The sequence below is a fragment of the Pteropus vampyrus genome, unplaced genomic scaffold, assembly GCF_000151845.1.
Source record: "Pteropus vampyrus isolate Shadow unplaced genomic scaffold, Pvam_2.0 Scaffold4, whole genome shotgun sequence".
Classification (NCBI taxonomy): Eukaryota; Metazoa; Chordata; class Mammalia; order Chiroptera; family Pteropodidae; genus Pteropus; species Pteropus vampyrus.
In genome coordinates this window covers 17,051,254-17,066,110 of record NW_011888785.1, presented here as the reverse complement: position 1 = coordinate 17,066,110, position 14,857 = coordinate 17,051,254, and the positions used below count along the sequence as shown (strand labels likewise).

At 34.3% G+C, this 14,857-nt stretch overlaps 1 protein-coding gene across 1 annotated transcript in view; it reads left to right on the top strand.

Moving 5' to 3' along the window:
- The window catches only part of LOC105294601, a 49,486-nt gene extending 41,312 nt beyond the window's left edge, over positions 1 to 8,174 (top strand). The window contains exon 4 of the mRNA XM_023533309.1: positions 7,761 to 8,174. Within this exon, the coding sequence (XP_023389077.1) occupies positions 7,761 to 7,840 (80 nt within the window). The 3' untranslated portion in view covers positions 7,841 to 8,174. The remainder of the gene's footprint in view (positions 1 to 7,760) is intronic.
- The last annotated feature ends 6,683 nt before the right edge of the window (positions 8,175 to 14,857 follow it).

Genomic DNA, 14,857 nt, shown 5'->3' with positions numbered 1-14,857 from the left:
CAGTGCAGAGATTGGGTCACATATGACCAGCTTTATTTTCAGGTTAAATAAATTTTGGAATATAATTCATTGTGTTCGTAACTGAGAGGGGAAAGGTATGTAAATAGAAGATGGTAGATTTACTAAAAAAGGAAGGTAATTGAAAAATAGGGTATCTTGGAGAAGTAGAAAAAACAGACCTAATGAGGCAGAGAGTGGCGGGGTAGAAGGTTGTGGCCAGAGAGTATAATTTCGTCTGAGAACACTAAGAGATGGAACCATTTAGATCAGGGATTGGCAAACTTTATCTATAAAGGGCTAGATAGTAAATATTTTAGGTTTTGGGGGCCTTGTTGTCTAATCAACTTGAATGTTGTTGTGCAGAATCAACCAGAGACAATACATAAATGAATCTCTGTGACTGAGCTCCAGTAAAATTTTATTTACAGTCATGCAGAGGGTCAGATTTGGTCTGGGAGCCAGTTTGTGGACCCCTGGTTTAGAAGATGAAAAAAGACCACCAAATGGCTAACCACTGTTTGCCTAAGTTGTTACACTAACTTGCAACAAATTTTTAAAAGATATTAAGTAAAAGAGCCAAAAGAAGATACAGAGGGAAAGCCAGTATAGCATAAAGTAGCCAGCATGTAACTCCTAATCCCTCATTTTTGTCACATGGTGGATCATGGTGAATCATGGTGCACACTTTGGTTTCATGATTTACTGATTTTTTATGATTCTTATTCATGGTCTTACTTCAGAAATACTCAGAATTTTTTTTTTTTTTTTTTGAGAGAGAGAAGCAATGATTAATCCAAGCAACATATGCCATCTTGATAAATCCAAATGGGTTTTGACAAACATATCATTAGAAGTAGCTAATCTCTTGATAAGAAATATAACAGTAACCCAAAAGGAATAAATTGGACTTCTGAAACACACATGGGACAGGGAAAGGGGCCTTTCCACATAATTTGTGTGATTCTTAACAACTCTTTTACCCTCTATACTTCATTATGCAGCTGTCCAATAAAAACACATTGGATGTATTTCAAGAGTTTTGAAATCTACATGAAAATTTTAAAACTCATTTTAAAAAGATGTTCAGTGCCTTTTAAGAATAAGACAATATTTTCCACATCCAAGTTACTGCCTAGCCAAATTCACAAACGGGGATGTTATTAAGGAAAGGCTTTGTTGGACATCAGGTGAAAGGAGATGACCCTAACCATCATAACTGCACAACCAATAGCAATTTACTCCAAAATTTCACTTACTTTAATAATTTAGGTGCCCAAATAATTAAAAAGAGAGAGTTAAGAAAAGCTTTTATGTCTCTTGGCTGTCTTTTGGTAAACATATGCTGTCGAATTATATATTGAATATGCCATAGCCTAAGGAGTAAATTGTGACTGAAGTCTTCAAAAAAGACTTAACCTGCTGTGTCCTTTTGGTAGAGTTGAGCAACAATTAAAAGGCTGAGCATGAGTGGCAGAATGACAATAGGTTTGTTAACCTGACCCTGTAGATTAGATGATCATTACCTGATATGCCAGCTTCTGGTTGGCTGTAAGAAAATGCCTTTTTCTCATTTCACTCACTAGCTTTTCTCCCTCCATTTAAATGGTAATTACATATTTATAATGCATTGCAAGTGTATCTAGTTTTACTCAGAATCCTCTGAGAGCTACAGAATCCAGTACTTTCATAATGATGGATGCTCTTTTGGAGTTATTTCTTTTCTTAGGAAGATTTTTGGTTCTATTAATTTTTTTCTACTTCACTTGCACTTTTTTTTCACTTCAGAAACAATAGGATTTTTCACATCAAATAATGAGCACTGGCAAAATTGAATAATGGTATTCCACTCGTGTAACTTTAAATAATATCTATATTTAAAATAATTTTTAATTACCTTGGTAGTTGCTGCATACATGTTAATTTGGTATTGAATATTGTTTTCTCATAAATAAGTCAGACTAATTTCCAGTAAAATCACCATCTCCTACAATTTTTCCTTTTAAAAATTATATTCTTATATTCTCTTAAAATGTAATGGTTAATTCTGATTCCTCATCTCTCCTTCTCCCCCTCTTCTCTCTATGCATGGCATTTAGTTCAAGGTTCATTTTGGCATTCATATCAGTGTCTACGTGTTTCTTTAGGTGCAGTATTTTATCTTGACCTTTCAAATAACTTGAATGCAATAGAACTACCAGGCAAAACCTAATGATCTGGTGAAATTAATAATCACAGGTACAAAGTGTGGATCCCTCAACATATTCCTGACCTAGTGTTTATATAATCAATTATTTAATATCAATAACTTTTATCATATCAAGATTATTTATATGTAAAACTCCATCAGATTCTTGGGAGAATAAGCATTTTCACCAAGTTATTTATAATATGTAGGATTAAGTAGTCAATATATAAAGACAAAAATTGGTAAAATATAATTCAGAAATAACATTTTTTCTATAAGTTATGTAGTGATAGTTTCTGTCAAAAGGGTATATAGATGAAATAGAACCACATAAATGAGACTGTGAGTAATAATAAAATAACAATAACAACAACAAAACAATAACATTTCTTAAGGGACTTCTGAAACATGACAAATGCTTTTTTGAAGGGAGGGAGTTCTGTGGTCAAGATTAAAAGTCACATCTGGAATTTATTAGCTGTGAGATCTGCGATAAATTGTTTAATATCTCTGAGCCTTGATCTTCTCATGTATATAGGAATAATAATAACCACTTTACAGGGACATTTAGGAATAATGTAAGAAAAGCTCCCGGAATATAACATATAATCATCAACAAATGGTAGTTCTTGGGCAAGGGAAGGAGCCAGATAAGACATCACCATGAAGAAAGAGTTCAATCCTTGAATCAATAAGATCTTGGGTTCTAATCTCTACCCACCACTTTTTAGCTGCTTACTGCTAAGCAAGTTATTTAAACACTATCTTGCTATATAAAAGAGAAATAATACTATGAAAGTTGGGTGAGACTTTAAATTCTCTATGGAAAACACTTTTTATAGTACCTGGCATATAGTCAGTACTTAATAAATGATTCTATTATTGCTTATTATGGGCCTATTATGTCACTGTAGGGCTGTAAGCACTGTGGGAACAGAAAGAACTGTACAGGGTACCTTAAGACACTTAAAACATGTCAAGGAAGATAAGGCCTTGAGGTAAGCATAAGATTAGATAGCACAAAATATACTATAGTAAGTTTTACAGTAGGGGTCCACAGGTACCTGAGGGTTGAGTTAAAGTCTAGAAGAGAGCTTTGAGACCTCACTCTCTTGCATATGTTATCAGTTTGGCTCAAGTAAACTCATAAAAAAAAAAAAAAAGCCTAGAGAACTCATATTTATAGGGATCAAGTAAGACGTAATGGAGGCGATCATAGAAAATCAACAGAGTTTAAAGAGTGCACAGGATATCAACACATAGAGACTGGAGTTGCTAGGGGAGGGAGTATTGGGGAAAGGAAGCAGAATAAGCAATGAAAGCTATGAAGGTGAAAAGCACAGATTATACATGTGTCAAATAGTAAATAAATTCTACTACTTATTTAAAGTATAAAGAATGGAGAAGGTGCGGGATTAACTGACACTTATTAGGCACTTATGTGCCTGGCACTGTTCTAAGGGCTTTTCACATATCAATTCATTAAATTCTCACAACAACTTCATGAAATAAGTCTTAGTATTAGCTCCACTTTATGGATAAGGAAATGGAGCCCCTAAGTGCTTATAAGTGAAATAGAAAATGGTGCCACTTCCTCTGAGCCTGTAGCAGCCCTGTTCTTAGACACAGCTTAGTGACTGGGGCAGGGGCTGCACTCCAACCTGCCCTCCACCCCACACCCCTCAGCCAGATGCCTCACTCAGGACCACTCGGCCTGCACTAGTAGGTGCAGCAGTCCTGCTTAACGTCACAAAGCTGGGCAATCTGGCTTCAGAGTCTGAGCTTTTAATTATGAAACTATGTGATGAGAAAGGCACCTGGTCTTTATTTGTGGAGAGCTTTGAACTCTTCACTTAGGAATTTGAGCTTTATTTTAAAGTTACTGAGAGGCATTGACTTTATTTTGAAGGAATGCAGGAGCACTTTCTAGCAGAGGTGAGGAATAATAATCACATTTGTAAGGAAACATACCTTGGTGATATTATTAGTGGGGACAGGGAGATGGGATGGATTTAGAGAGGGGAGATTCAGGCAGGAAGACACGTTAGGAGAAGAGTGCCAGGCATTAAAGTGGGAATGAATGAAAGCCCAAAGAAAGGTGGTGGGAGGACCGGACAGACTTGAATGACATTTTCGGATTAGAATTGGCAAGCCCTAGTAATTACTAGAAGTATAGTGTGAAAAGGAGGAGCTGAAGGAGACCCCAAGGTTTCCAGCTTGGGTGACTGGAAGATAATGATGCTTTTAATATAAAGAAGGAAAACAGGCGGAAAGGCAAGGAAGTTTTGATGAGAAGGATGACATTTTCATGCTGATTTTGTGGTAATAACAAGACATGTGTGTAGAAATTCCAACCACGAGTTGGGATTGTGGGTCTGGCGCTGGGGAAATTTGAGCTGGAGACTTAAATAAGGAAACAGTCTATGAAGTCATGGGTGTGGGTGAGAGTGATTGTGGAATATGCCTAGAGAACAGAAGGGCAAGAATGGATCCTTCAGCATGGCCTTAATCTCAGACGTGGAAAGAAGTTCTGATTACCTCCAGGAAGATGGAGGACTAACTCGGAATAAGTGAACCAGGATACAGCAGTGCTCAGAGGTAGGATAAGGTGTTCAGGAGCACGAAATGCATGGCACAAGCTAAAGTAGCTCATACACACAGTCTATTTTGTAAACTGCAGTAATGCTTTTAAACTATTAGGATGTTTTCAGATACTAAGGAGCACTTTGCTAAATATTAGGTACTATGGTAGCTGAAAATAGATTGTAGCTTTCAAATGCCTTGAATTGCAGGATGCATTTTCTATACTGTGAAAAGGGTCATACGCAATAAATGTTTTCTCTCAGAGGACAGAGGTTGCCTGGAGCATCATGTAGAGAAAGAATCTGAGTGATACTCAGGCTCGGTGGGAAAGAGTACTGGGATGTATTAGCAATATATACGCTCCACTCCCTCCTGGAGTGGAGTGGAGAATATTGTATCTAATTGGTCTTCCTTTGATTACACTCTACATAAAAATTCTATTGTTAAAACTCTAAGAGTCTATGATTATAAGAACCTAGTTTATCATACACATTAATTTTTAAAAGGTGGGGGCTGGAAAATATCTCCTCATGGTTTTCTAACACAATTTTTTCAGTGCCAGGACTTGGACAAGGAAGTTGAATGTCAGACTCTCTAAGAGTGAATGAATAAAAAAAAAATTATGTGTATTCAGTAGAATAAATAAGGAAGAATTACTGCACACCTTCAACTCAGTTCTTTGCTAATACAAGCAGGAGGGGTGTGTGTGTGTGTGTGTGTGTGTGTGTGTGTGTGTGTGTAAGTGTGTGTGTGTTCTATTATTTGGGACTTCTAATGGGAGTATGGTGGGAATATGTGAAAGGAATTGAAAATAATTGCTTTTTAATGAAAGAGGAAAACAAGTTATTTAAATTTCTCCAGTCAAGAACTTTGATTATAGAAAGCCACAGGTAGGAAACATAAAAAGCAAATGCTGAGTTGAATTATTCACTGAGGATAATTTATGGTAACTGCATTAATAAAATTTTAGAGGAGACTCTCCACTGTTCTGTGTAAATAAGTGTTGCCAAAAGCTTTTATTTTATAAGTATTCATTATCATAGACATTCACTGTTCTTAGTCTTGAAAAAATTGTGCATAAACACTTTTGAAAAATATAATTTAAATATCTAGTGGAATTAATTTTAAAATAATTTTGCTTTGCAGAATTCTAGAGCTGTAGGTCTTTGTATTTCTTCTAACATATTCAGTATATTATAAGAATTTATACCAATCAGAATATAAGCCCCTTGAGGAGGAGGGAGGTATCTGTACCATTGGCATCACAGTGTGTAGTGCCTAACCCTAGCCTCTCTCTAGTCTCCTCTGACTTTTCTTCTTGTTCACTGACATTTTCAAGAGTCAGCTTTTATAATCCCACTGAAGAAAGTGTAAGACATGGTCCTGCCATCAAAAATCTTAAAATCCAATTGCTGAGCGAATAGACACCAGAAATAGGTAATGAAGTAACAACAGAGAATTGGTCCCAGTAATTACTATTTTAACACCCTGATTGCATTTTTATTCCTTTTTGAGCTGCAGATAAGTTCTATTCTTAGTGATATACAAGCAAGAGATGGACAATATAAAATAACTCTACTATTACTATTTCCTGTGCACACTTAGTATCTCTTTTCTCTGTATCTTTGTTCTCACTATTTTCTTTTTGATAAGAGCCTCTTGTACCAATTCCTTTTATTCATTTGTCAAAACTCTAACTTTTTTTCAAATCTCATCTTAAATGCCACCTTCAAACAAATTTTCCTGGTCTCCCTTAAGCAGATATCATCTCTCCCTTTGAATTTCCAGCTCACTTGCCTGGATTATATCTCAATAAATCTGGGGTTGGGGGTGGCGGGGAGACAATCTATGAGACAATCTATTGAGACAATTATATCTCAATAAAACTGGGGTTGGGGGTGGCGGGGAGACAATCTATGATCCCAGTGTGGATACTAAAATAAAGTGAGGAGCAAAGGAAATTAATTAAAAATCGTGACACTGTTGAGAAGAAAAGAAGAGACCAAAATCGGGGAAATAAAGACGGGGAACCTACTTACTTGAGATGAATAGGAAAGCCCTCCCTGAGGGAAGTGGGTTTAAGCAAAGATCAAAACATGATAAGGAGCCAGCCAGGAGCAGAGCTGGGGGAAGGAACATACCCGGTCAAGGCTCTGAAGTAAGACAGAGTTCGGGGTGTCGGAGAAACTGACGTTCACTGTGGCTGGAGTAAGCAAAAAGTTGAACCAGAAACATAGGCAGGGATCAGATTATGTAAGGCTCTCTAGGCCATTAGAAGGAGTTTGGGTTGTACTAGACTTGACTGAGACCGTGTGATTTTCGGCTGGGCTAAAGACTATGTAAAATGTAGAGAAAGGTTTGGGAGCAGGCATTTGAGATGCCAGAGCAAAGCCGTGGGATTGTGGCTAAGAATAGTGTCAGAGGAGACAAGAAATCATCTGCGAAGTGGAGGAGTTGCATTGAGGCATACGAGAAGCTATTCTCTTTTGGAGGGTATCACTCTACACAACAGCTGCTGCCTTGCTGTAATGGACTTTGACAGGACTTTTCTCATAGCAGACGAAAAGTCGAGCTGACATAGTGACCTTTTGGAATAGATGGTTTCTTTTCTGCCAAGTTGAACCTTTTCTAGGAATATTTGTGCTCAGTGAGCTCTTTGAACTTAGTGCAGGGTAGGTAAATGCTAGCCTTCACCAACAGTTAACTCTTTTCCTTTCATGTCAGCAGAAGGAAATAAATCATTTATGTTAGTTTGGGTAATGGAAGAAGCTTTTCATTTCCAATTTACCCTGGTGTGTGTGACTAATTTGAGTTAATAATCATTATTACCTACATACAGCTTTTCAAGGGATGGACCATGAGTTGGAAAACATTGCATTTCTATAAAAATTGGCATAATGGCCTTGAACTTAAGCTTTCTAGTCTAAATGTGAAACCTGAGAGTTTACATTGTATTACATTTCCAATAATGACTGTGTCCTTTTTCTTTCAGGCTTCCTTCAGGATTTTAATCATCCTACAGCCTCTTTGAGAATGATTGAACTTCCACATTCCCTTAAGTTAAAATTTTAAATTCTATTGAACATTTTTGTAGAGTATTTCATTATTTTTACATTATGACTTGTGGTAATTTAAGATCATAAGTGTTGAAAAAGCTCTTGAAACAAGATTTTATGGTTGGTTTAAAATGTTTTCTTTTAAACTTTTGAATAAGCTCCTTCCTAGCTAGTTTTAAAATCCAAATATTCTTCCCTTTGAACATAAGGTAGTATAAATATATAATGTTCAAGCACCTGACATATAAATTTACATGTGGCATAAGGATTGGAGGCTATACCCTGTGATTCTCTCTGACTTTGCTATTTTCTCAGTGTTACCAGGAAATAAATTAATACTCTAATTTTAATTTTTAATTTTAATACTCTAACTTACATTTATTATTATAAAAATTGCCCCACTATTCAAAATCTTCACAACAATAGTAAATTTGGGGTAATGATTGATATCATTAGAGTCTCTGTGGATGAAATTTTGAGTGGATCAATGATAATATATTTTAATGCTGCAGGTACTTTCAAAAAAACCCTAAAGACTCAACAATTTAAGAAAAATATAGAGAATTTTTTAATAGAACAAAATTATGCCAGGCTTGTTTTAATATCAAATAGTTTATTATTCATTAATAAGTATATTTCATCAACTTTTTTTGAAACTTCTACCTCTTAGGTAATATTTGGAAAAAGAAGGCGTAAACTTAAATTTGATATTGTTGCTACTTGCAGCACTTTGATAGAAAATAAATATGGCTTTAGTTGAACTTGATGGGGGGGGCATGTGATATCAAAAATTGTCATATTGTGGGTAAATAAAGCTTGATTCTATATGTATAAAAATTTTCCTCCAAGATATCAAGACTGGAATTACTTGAGCTAGGAAAAACCAAATTTGTCTGAGTCGAGGTGGCTGTAGGTCCAACGAGACAGATCTTGTACTGGATCAAAGGCTGATTTCTGTGCTAGGCAGAAAATTTGACATTGGTTAAAGAACTAAAACAGCAATGCAGAAATAACTAATTTCTTTTCTTTCATCAAAATTCAAGAACTTTCTCCGTTTTCCCTTACCCCATGAAGTAATAGGTCATCTAGTCAACTGAGGTTCTCTCCTGTCTTGTTACTTTCCACTTTAGCTTGTTTCTTGGAGTTTGTCCTTACTTTATCCACCCCCCTCCCCACCCAGTTTTATGGAAGAATAATTGACATGGAAAAAGACATGCACTGCGTAATGACATTTCAGTCAACAATGGACCACATATATGACAGTGATCCCATAAAATTATAACAGAGCTGAAAAATTGCTATTACCTAGTGATGTAACTGTCAATGTCACAGTGCAATACTACACTATTTTAGAATAGATTTATTGTAGCCTAAGTGTACAGTGTATTAAACTCTACAGTAGTGTATAATAATGTCCTGCCTTCAGATTTAGTCACCACTCACTGACTCACCCAGAGCAACTTCCGGTCTTGTAAGCTCCATTCATGGCAAACACCCTATACTGTATCTTTTTTTTTTTTTAATCTTTTATACCATATTTTACTGTAACTTTTCTATGTTTAGATATGTTTAGATACACAAATACTTATTTTGTGTTACAGTTGCCTACAGTATTCAGTAGAGTAACATGCTGTACAGGTTTGTAGCCTAGGAGCAGTAGACTATACCATCTAGGTTTGTGTAAATGCACTACATGATATTTGCATGATGATGAAATCAACTAACGACAAATTTCTCAGAACATATCCCCATCGTTAAATGATGCATTACTGTATATTTAAAGTTTAAAAACATGATGATTTGATATACATATACATTGTGAAATAATTATCATAATTAGGATAATTAATATATTTATCACCTCACATGGTTATCTGTGTGTGTGTAATGAGAATGTTTCAGACTACTCTCTTACCAAATTTCAACTATAAAAGATACTATTATTAACTATTATTAACTGCTGCATATTGCATCCCCAGAATTTGTTCAACTTATCACGGAAAGCTTGTACACTTTGAAAAGCATCTTCCCATTTCCCCCACACCCAAGCCTCTTATAACCACCATCCTATGAGTCTGGCTTTTTTGTTTGTTTGTTTGTCTGTTTTAAGTTCCACTTATAAGTGAGATGATACAGTATTTGTCTTATTTCATTTAGCATAATATCTTCCAGGTTCATCCATGTTGTTTCAAACAGTAGAATTTCCTTCTTTCTCATGGCCAAATAATATTTATTCCATTACATAGATATATATGTATATATAATGTGGATACTGAAGTGTGGATATTGAATCTCATTGTGGAAGGAGTATATCTTATAGAACTCTCAATATGCCTTTATGGATTTTTTTCGGTGATAGTTTTTTCGGTAACTTTCTCGGGGCTTAAACATCCATCGGAACCCAATTAGCCTCATTGTCAGTTGGAAATAGTGGTGGTACTGAGATAAAGTGAACAGATAGATGGGGCCCAGGAAATTCAAGTTTTATTAAACTTGCCAAAGATTGGAGCTTTTTCTCATAATTCTTGGTAAAGTTGGGGCATTTACATATAGAAAAATTAGGAAGAATAACTGGAAGGAATACTCATTTGACTATAAGATTACCATTGCCAGCTTTAAATGTGTCATTTTTTTATTACAGAAATTCATATCTTAAAACATGCTAACTTTTAGAATGTTAAAAATGTATTCGTTTTTTGTTAATTCTCTACATATGGTCATTTTCACAAATCTTTCAAAATCTCATTAATTGATGTCTTTGGGGGAGTTTCATTTTTTCTCCTTTCATCATAACAAATTCCAATTTAGTTTCTTAGTTCAAAATAATCCAGTACAGACTGTGTTGTCTTCTGTAGAATGTCGTCACCTCCAATAAATTGTGAAAAAATTCATACTTTAATTACACAACCTGAGTATGGCTCTTGACTTTTAATCATCTGAAAAAAGGGCTTCTTTAAATAAACACCAAAGGAAATAATAATATGGTAAGCCATATTTTATTTATTTTATTGTAATTACAATCTACTGACTTTTTCCAATATTTTTTTCAATCATTTATTTTATATAGTCAGATTGAATAACTACTGATACATCATAATTCTAAAATACACAATATTATATCTAAAGAATTAGTGATTGTAGAGTAGTTTAATGTTAAATGAAATTATGAGTAACTTTATTCTCTGTGCTCTGTTTCACTTTTTTCTTTCCTAACCTATCAGGGAATCTAAAAAAGTAAAGTGAAACTCAGTTGGTTGTCTTTGAAAAATAATAATTTGAGGTGAGAGTAAGTTGATAGTGTAGTAAAGTCTGGTGATAGCTTATGCAAAAATGATGGAGATCTGCCCAACACTACACAGAGAACGCTGACATTCTTGACTTTAATAGTAAAGCAGTTATCTTTTGCACCTGCTCCAGTCTCTGAATAGCTGTCATATACTCCAACAAAAGAGAGGAAAAACTGTCACTATGGTTTAAAAAATATTCATTGGCATAAGAAAAAGAAAAATATTTTGAGCACTTAGAATTTATTTTTCTTGCTCTATTATGCCTGGTTTTTACAGTGAATTATTTGTTATATTTAATAGTATTAGAATTTTCCTATTGAATTCATAAGTGTGATTTCATTATTATAGAAAGCTCTTTGAATTATTAAAGAGATCTTGTGTGCATGCTTTATGAGTAAAAGGTTATGTACTTATGATTACTGAATTTTTAGTGGCCTGCAGTAGAACGAAACATCTAGATAAAATGTAAGGGCAGTTTTACAAGATGTATCGGTAAGACAGAATTTAAAGTTAAAGCTTATTCCTATAATTTCACTAAATAAAATAAGTTTAAAAATGGAATAAAATGCATATTGAAATTGATTATTAGAAAAACAAAGGTTCTCATAGCTTTTGAGGTTCCTGACAGGTTGACTGTGAAGCCAGAGCTCTTAAATGTTTTAAAAATGTGAAATGCTATTGCTTTTTTACAACATTTTTATTTCTAACCATTACTGCTTTATTGGGCAAAATTATGAAGGAAGCCTGTTAGATCTCTTGTACATTTATGTTTACTCAGCAGGTGTTTCCTCCCATGGCGTTTTACATGCTGATTTTTCTTTTGCTGCTATCTTTCCACTTTAACTTTCCTTTAAAAATATACAAGAGATTTTAAATTTGTACAAACACATGTACGCGCACAGTGTGCATACATAAAGTATAGCAACACTTTAATCTGACTCATCTTTTAACAAACACTAAAATTAAGAACCCTAATTAATTTTCTCCCTTAAGTATTTTCACTATAAGAAATTATACAATTATTTCAGTACAGCTGCTGTTACTTAAAGTGTCTTTGGAACTCTTCCTTTGAAATGCCCTAAAAAATCTGTAAAACATTTAAAATACGTCTTCAGTGGTGGCAGGTCATCATTCTTTGAGGAAATGGAAACAAAATTTGGTTTTGAAGTAGCGGAAAGGCATTCAGAGCCATATATGATGAACAGGTAACTGATTATTTCTGATAAAGTCTATTTTGGGGGCTATATTTGAGAATAGGCTGTAAAGAACTTGTTACATGCAGGAAAGAGGAACAATGAAAAAGTAGCGAGGAAAAGAAGGACTCCAAAACAAAACGACTATGATAGTAATTTGAAAAGAAAAATACGACTGGTTTCAATAGTTATTGAAAAAGCTTGGAGTTTTCCATGGTGACTATTTTGAAAGAATGCAATCATTTAGTAGTACTGGCAGCCCACAAAAAAACTGAGATTTTACATGATTTTCATTTATACTTTTGAGGACATTATATCAATATTAGCATTTAAGGTGATATAAATTAAAACTGAATCTGATTAATTCTTCCTAAAGCTCTTCCACCCACCTAGCATCGGTCTGGCCAAAAATCTTACTCTCTACCTCGTGCCATCATTTTGATGCTTATTGGGAGACAGCTTAGCTTTGTTTAGTTTCTGAAAATTTGTGATTTGCATAGATAGTGCTGAATCAAGATGGCTCCAGGAAATGTTGGCCTTGGACTGAGAGAACAAAGTAAGTTTAGAAAAGAGGGGAAGGAGCCTAGATTGAGAGAGAGGGAGAGAGAGAGAGAGCACGCAGGGAAGGGAGGGAAGAAGGGAGACACCATTCTAACAGGAACTTTTGAGTGGTTTTCACATTAAGAAGCTACAATCTGGATCAATGATCAATTCAATACCAGTTGCTAGCTGAAATTTTATACTAATTATCCAAGCTTCATTATGTCTTACCTCATAAGACTGAGAGGTATGCTTCAAAGAGATCAAGATTTAAATTTAGGAGACCTAGTCCTAATTCAGTTCTGACCCTAAATTATTTGTGATCTTGACAAATTACTTCAAGAAAACGGTAGTTTTCTCCTAAATGACTCCTTTGAGATAAACAGGTACTGGTACCCCTTTTGTATAGATAAGGAATTTAAGAAACAAACCAACGACAGCAAAATAAATTACCCAAGATCAGGAGGTGGAGCTATACTTGGAAGGACACTGCTTTTCTATCATAAAAAGCCACTTCTCTGTGAGATTATAGCTCAAAAATTTCCTTTAAATTTGTCTGAAATCACTCAAGAAAGAGGTTATTGTGCTAGAATAAACTTCCCTGTCAGTGAAACTGAACAATTCTGGAGGAAAATGCTCTCTCAACTATACAAGAATAAACTAGAAAAATCTATGGTGGCTTATAAAATTAAGGATAGGTTTACTTATTACCTTTTTATTTGGTTCAAACACTGCTAGTGATTTCTGGCTCAAATGTTTAGATTGTTCATCATTGCAAAAATTTCAAAGCACATAAGATTATATTAAAAGCAGCCTTCTAGTCATCTGGAAATCAAATACTAACATCTTAGGCACTCAGTTTCCATATTTTGGAATGGTTTTTGTTCCCAATGTTTAATCCTAACTAACAACATTTCAGACCCTACTATGTTAAAAGCATTATAGGCTGTTCAGAATAATTGCTATAACAATATTGCATAGACAAATATTACATAATGCCCCTGGACATCATGCACTATAGATACAGATTCTGAACAGGATATTTTCATGTCCTCTTGCATTAACTTACTTCTCTAGCCTATAGACAGAGATTATTTCATTTAAAAAAAGATAGTTACAACAGAAAAAAAATCAGTGGGGTGTTCATAAATATTTGCAATTGCCAATATGTTTTGTTTTTGTTTTTATAAGAAGGGAACAAAAGAACAAAACATCCATGGTTCAAAATGCTTAATCAACTGTCTCTCATTCTCTCTAATTGTCTCCTCAAAGTTGCCTGGCAGTTTCTCCAACATCTTATACATTCTGAATTATTGCACTGAGGGAAAAAGAAAAGCTAGAATGGCTTTAGGAGAAAGAAACATTTACAATGTTCTATGAAACTGGGCCATATTAAGTACAACATTGAAATGCTTACTCTATTGTACTATTTAAATATATACCTTTTGAAGTGTTATAGTATATACCATTTGATATGCATTTTACTATAAAAATATTGGCCCTTAAGCATGTAACTTATGCCATATTTTTCCTTTGGGAAAAAACCCCATCTATTTGAATTATTATTAATAGCTTATGTAATAACGAGAATAAAATTTAATATAGCATTATGTTAATAAAGCATTGTCACAAATTTATAATCAAGTAAAAGTCTTTTTTCTTTTTTCCCAATATTTCTCTCCCTTTACCTTCTTCATTCTTTTAAAAAATTGTTTTGATATATAATTGACATATGATATTATATGACATTTAGTATTTGTATTAGCATTAGTATACAATGTAATGAGTTGATATATGTATACACTGCAAAATGGTTACCGGATTAAGTTTAGTTAATATCCATCACCTCGCATAGTTACAATTTTTTTGTGTATGATAAGAACTTTTAAGATATACTCTCTTAGCAACTTTCAAATATGCAATATAATATTGTTTTATACTCACCATGCTGTACATTCCATCCTGGAACTTATTAGTTTTCTAACTAGAACTTTATATCTTTTGACCCCCTTT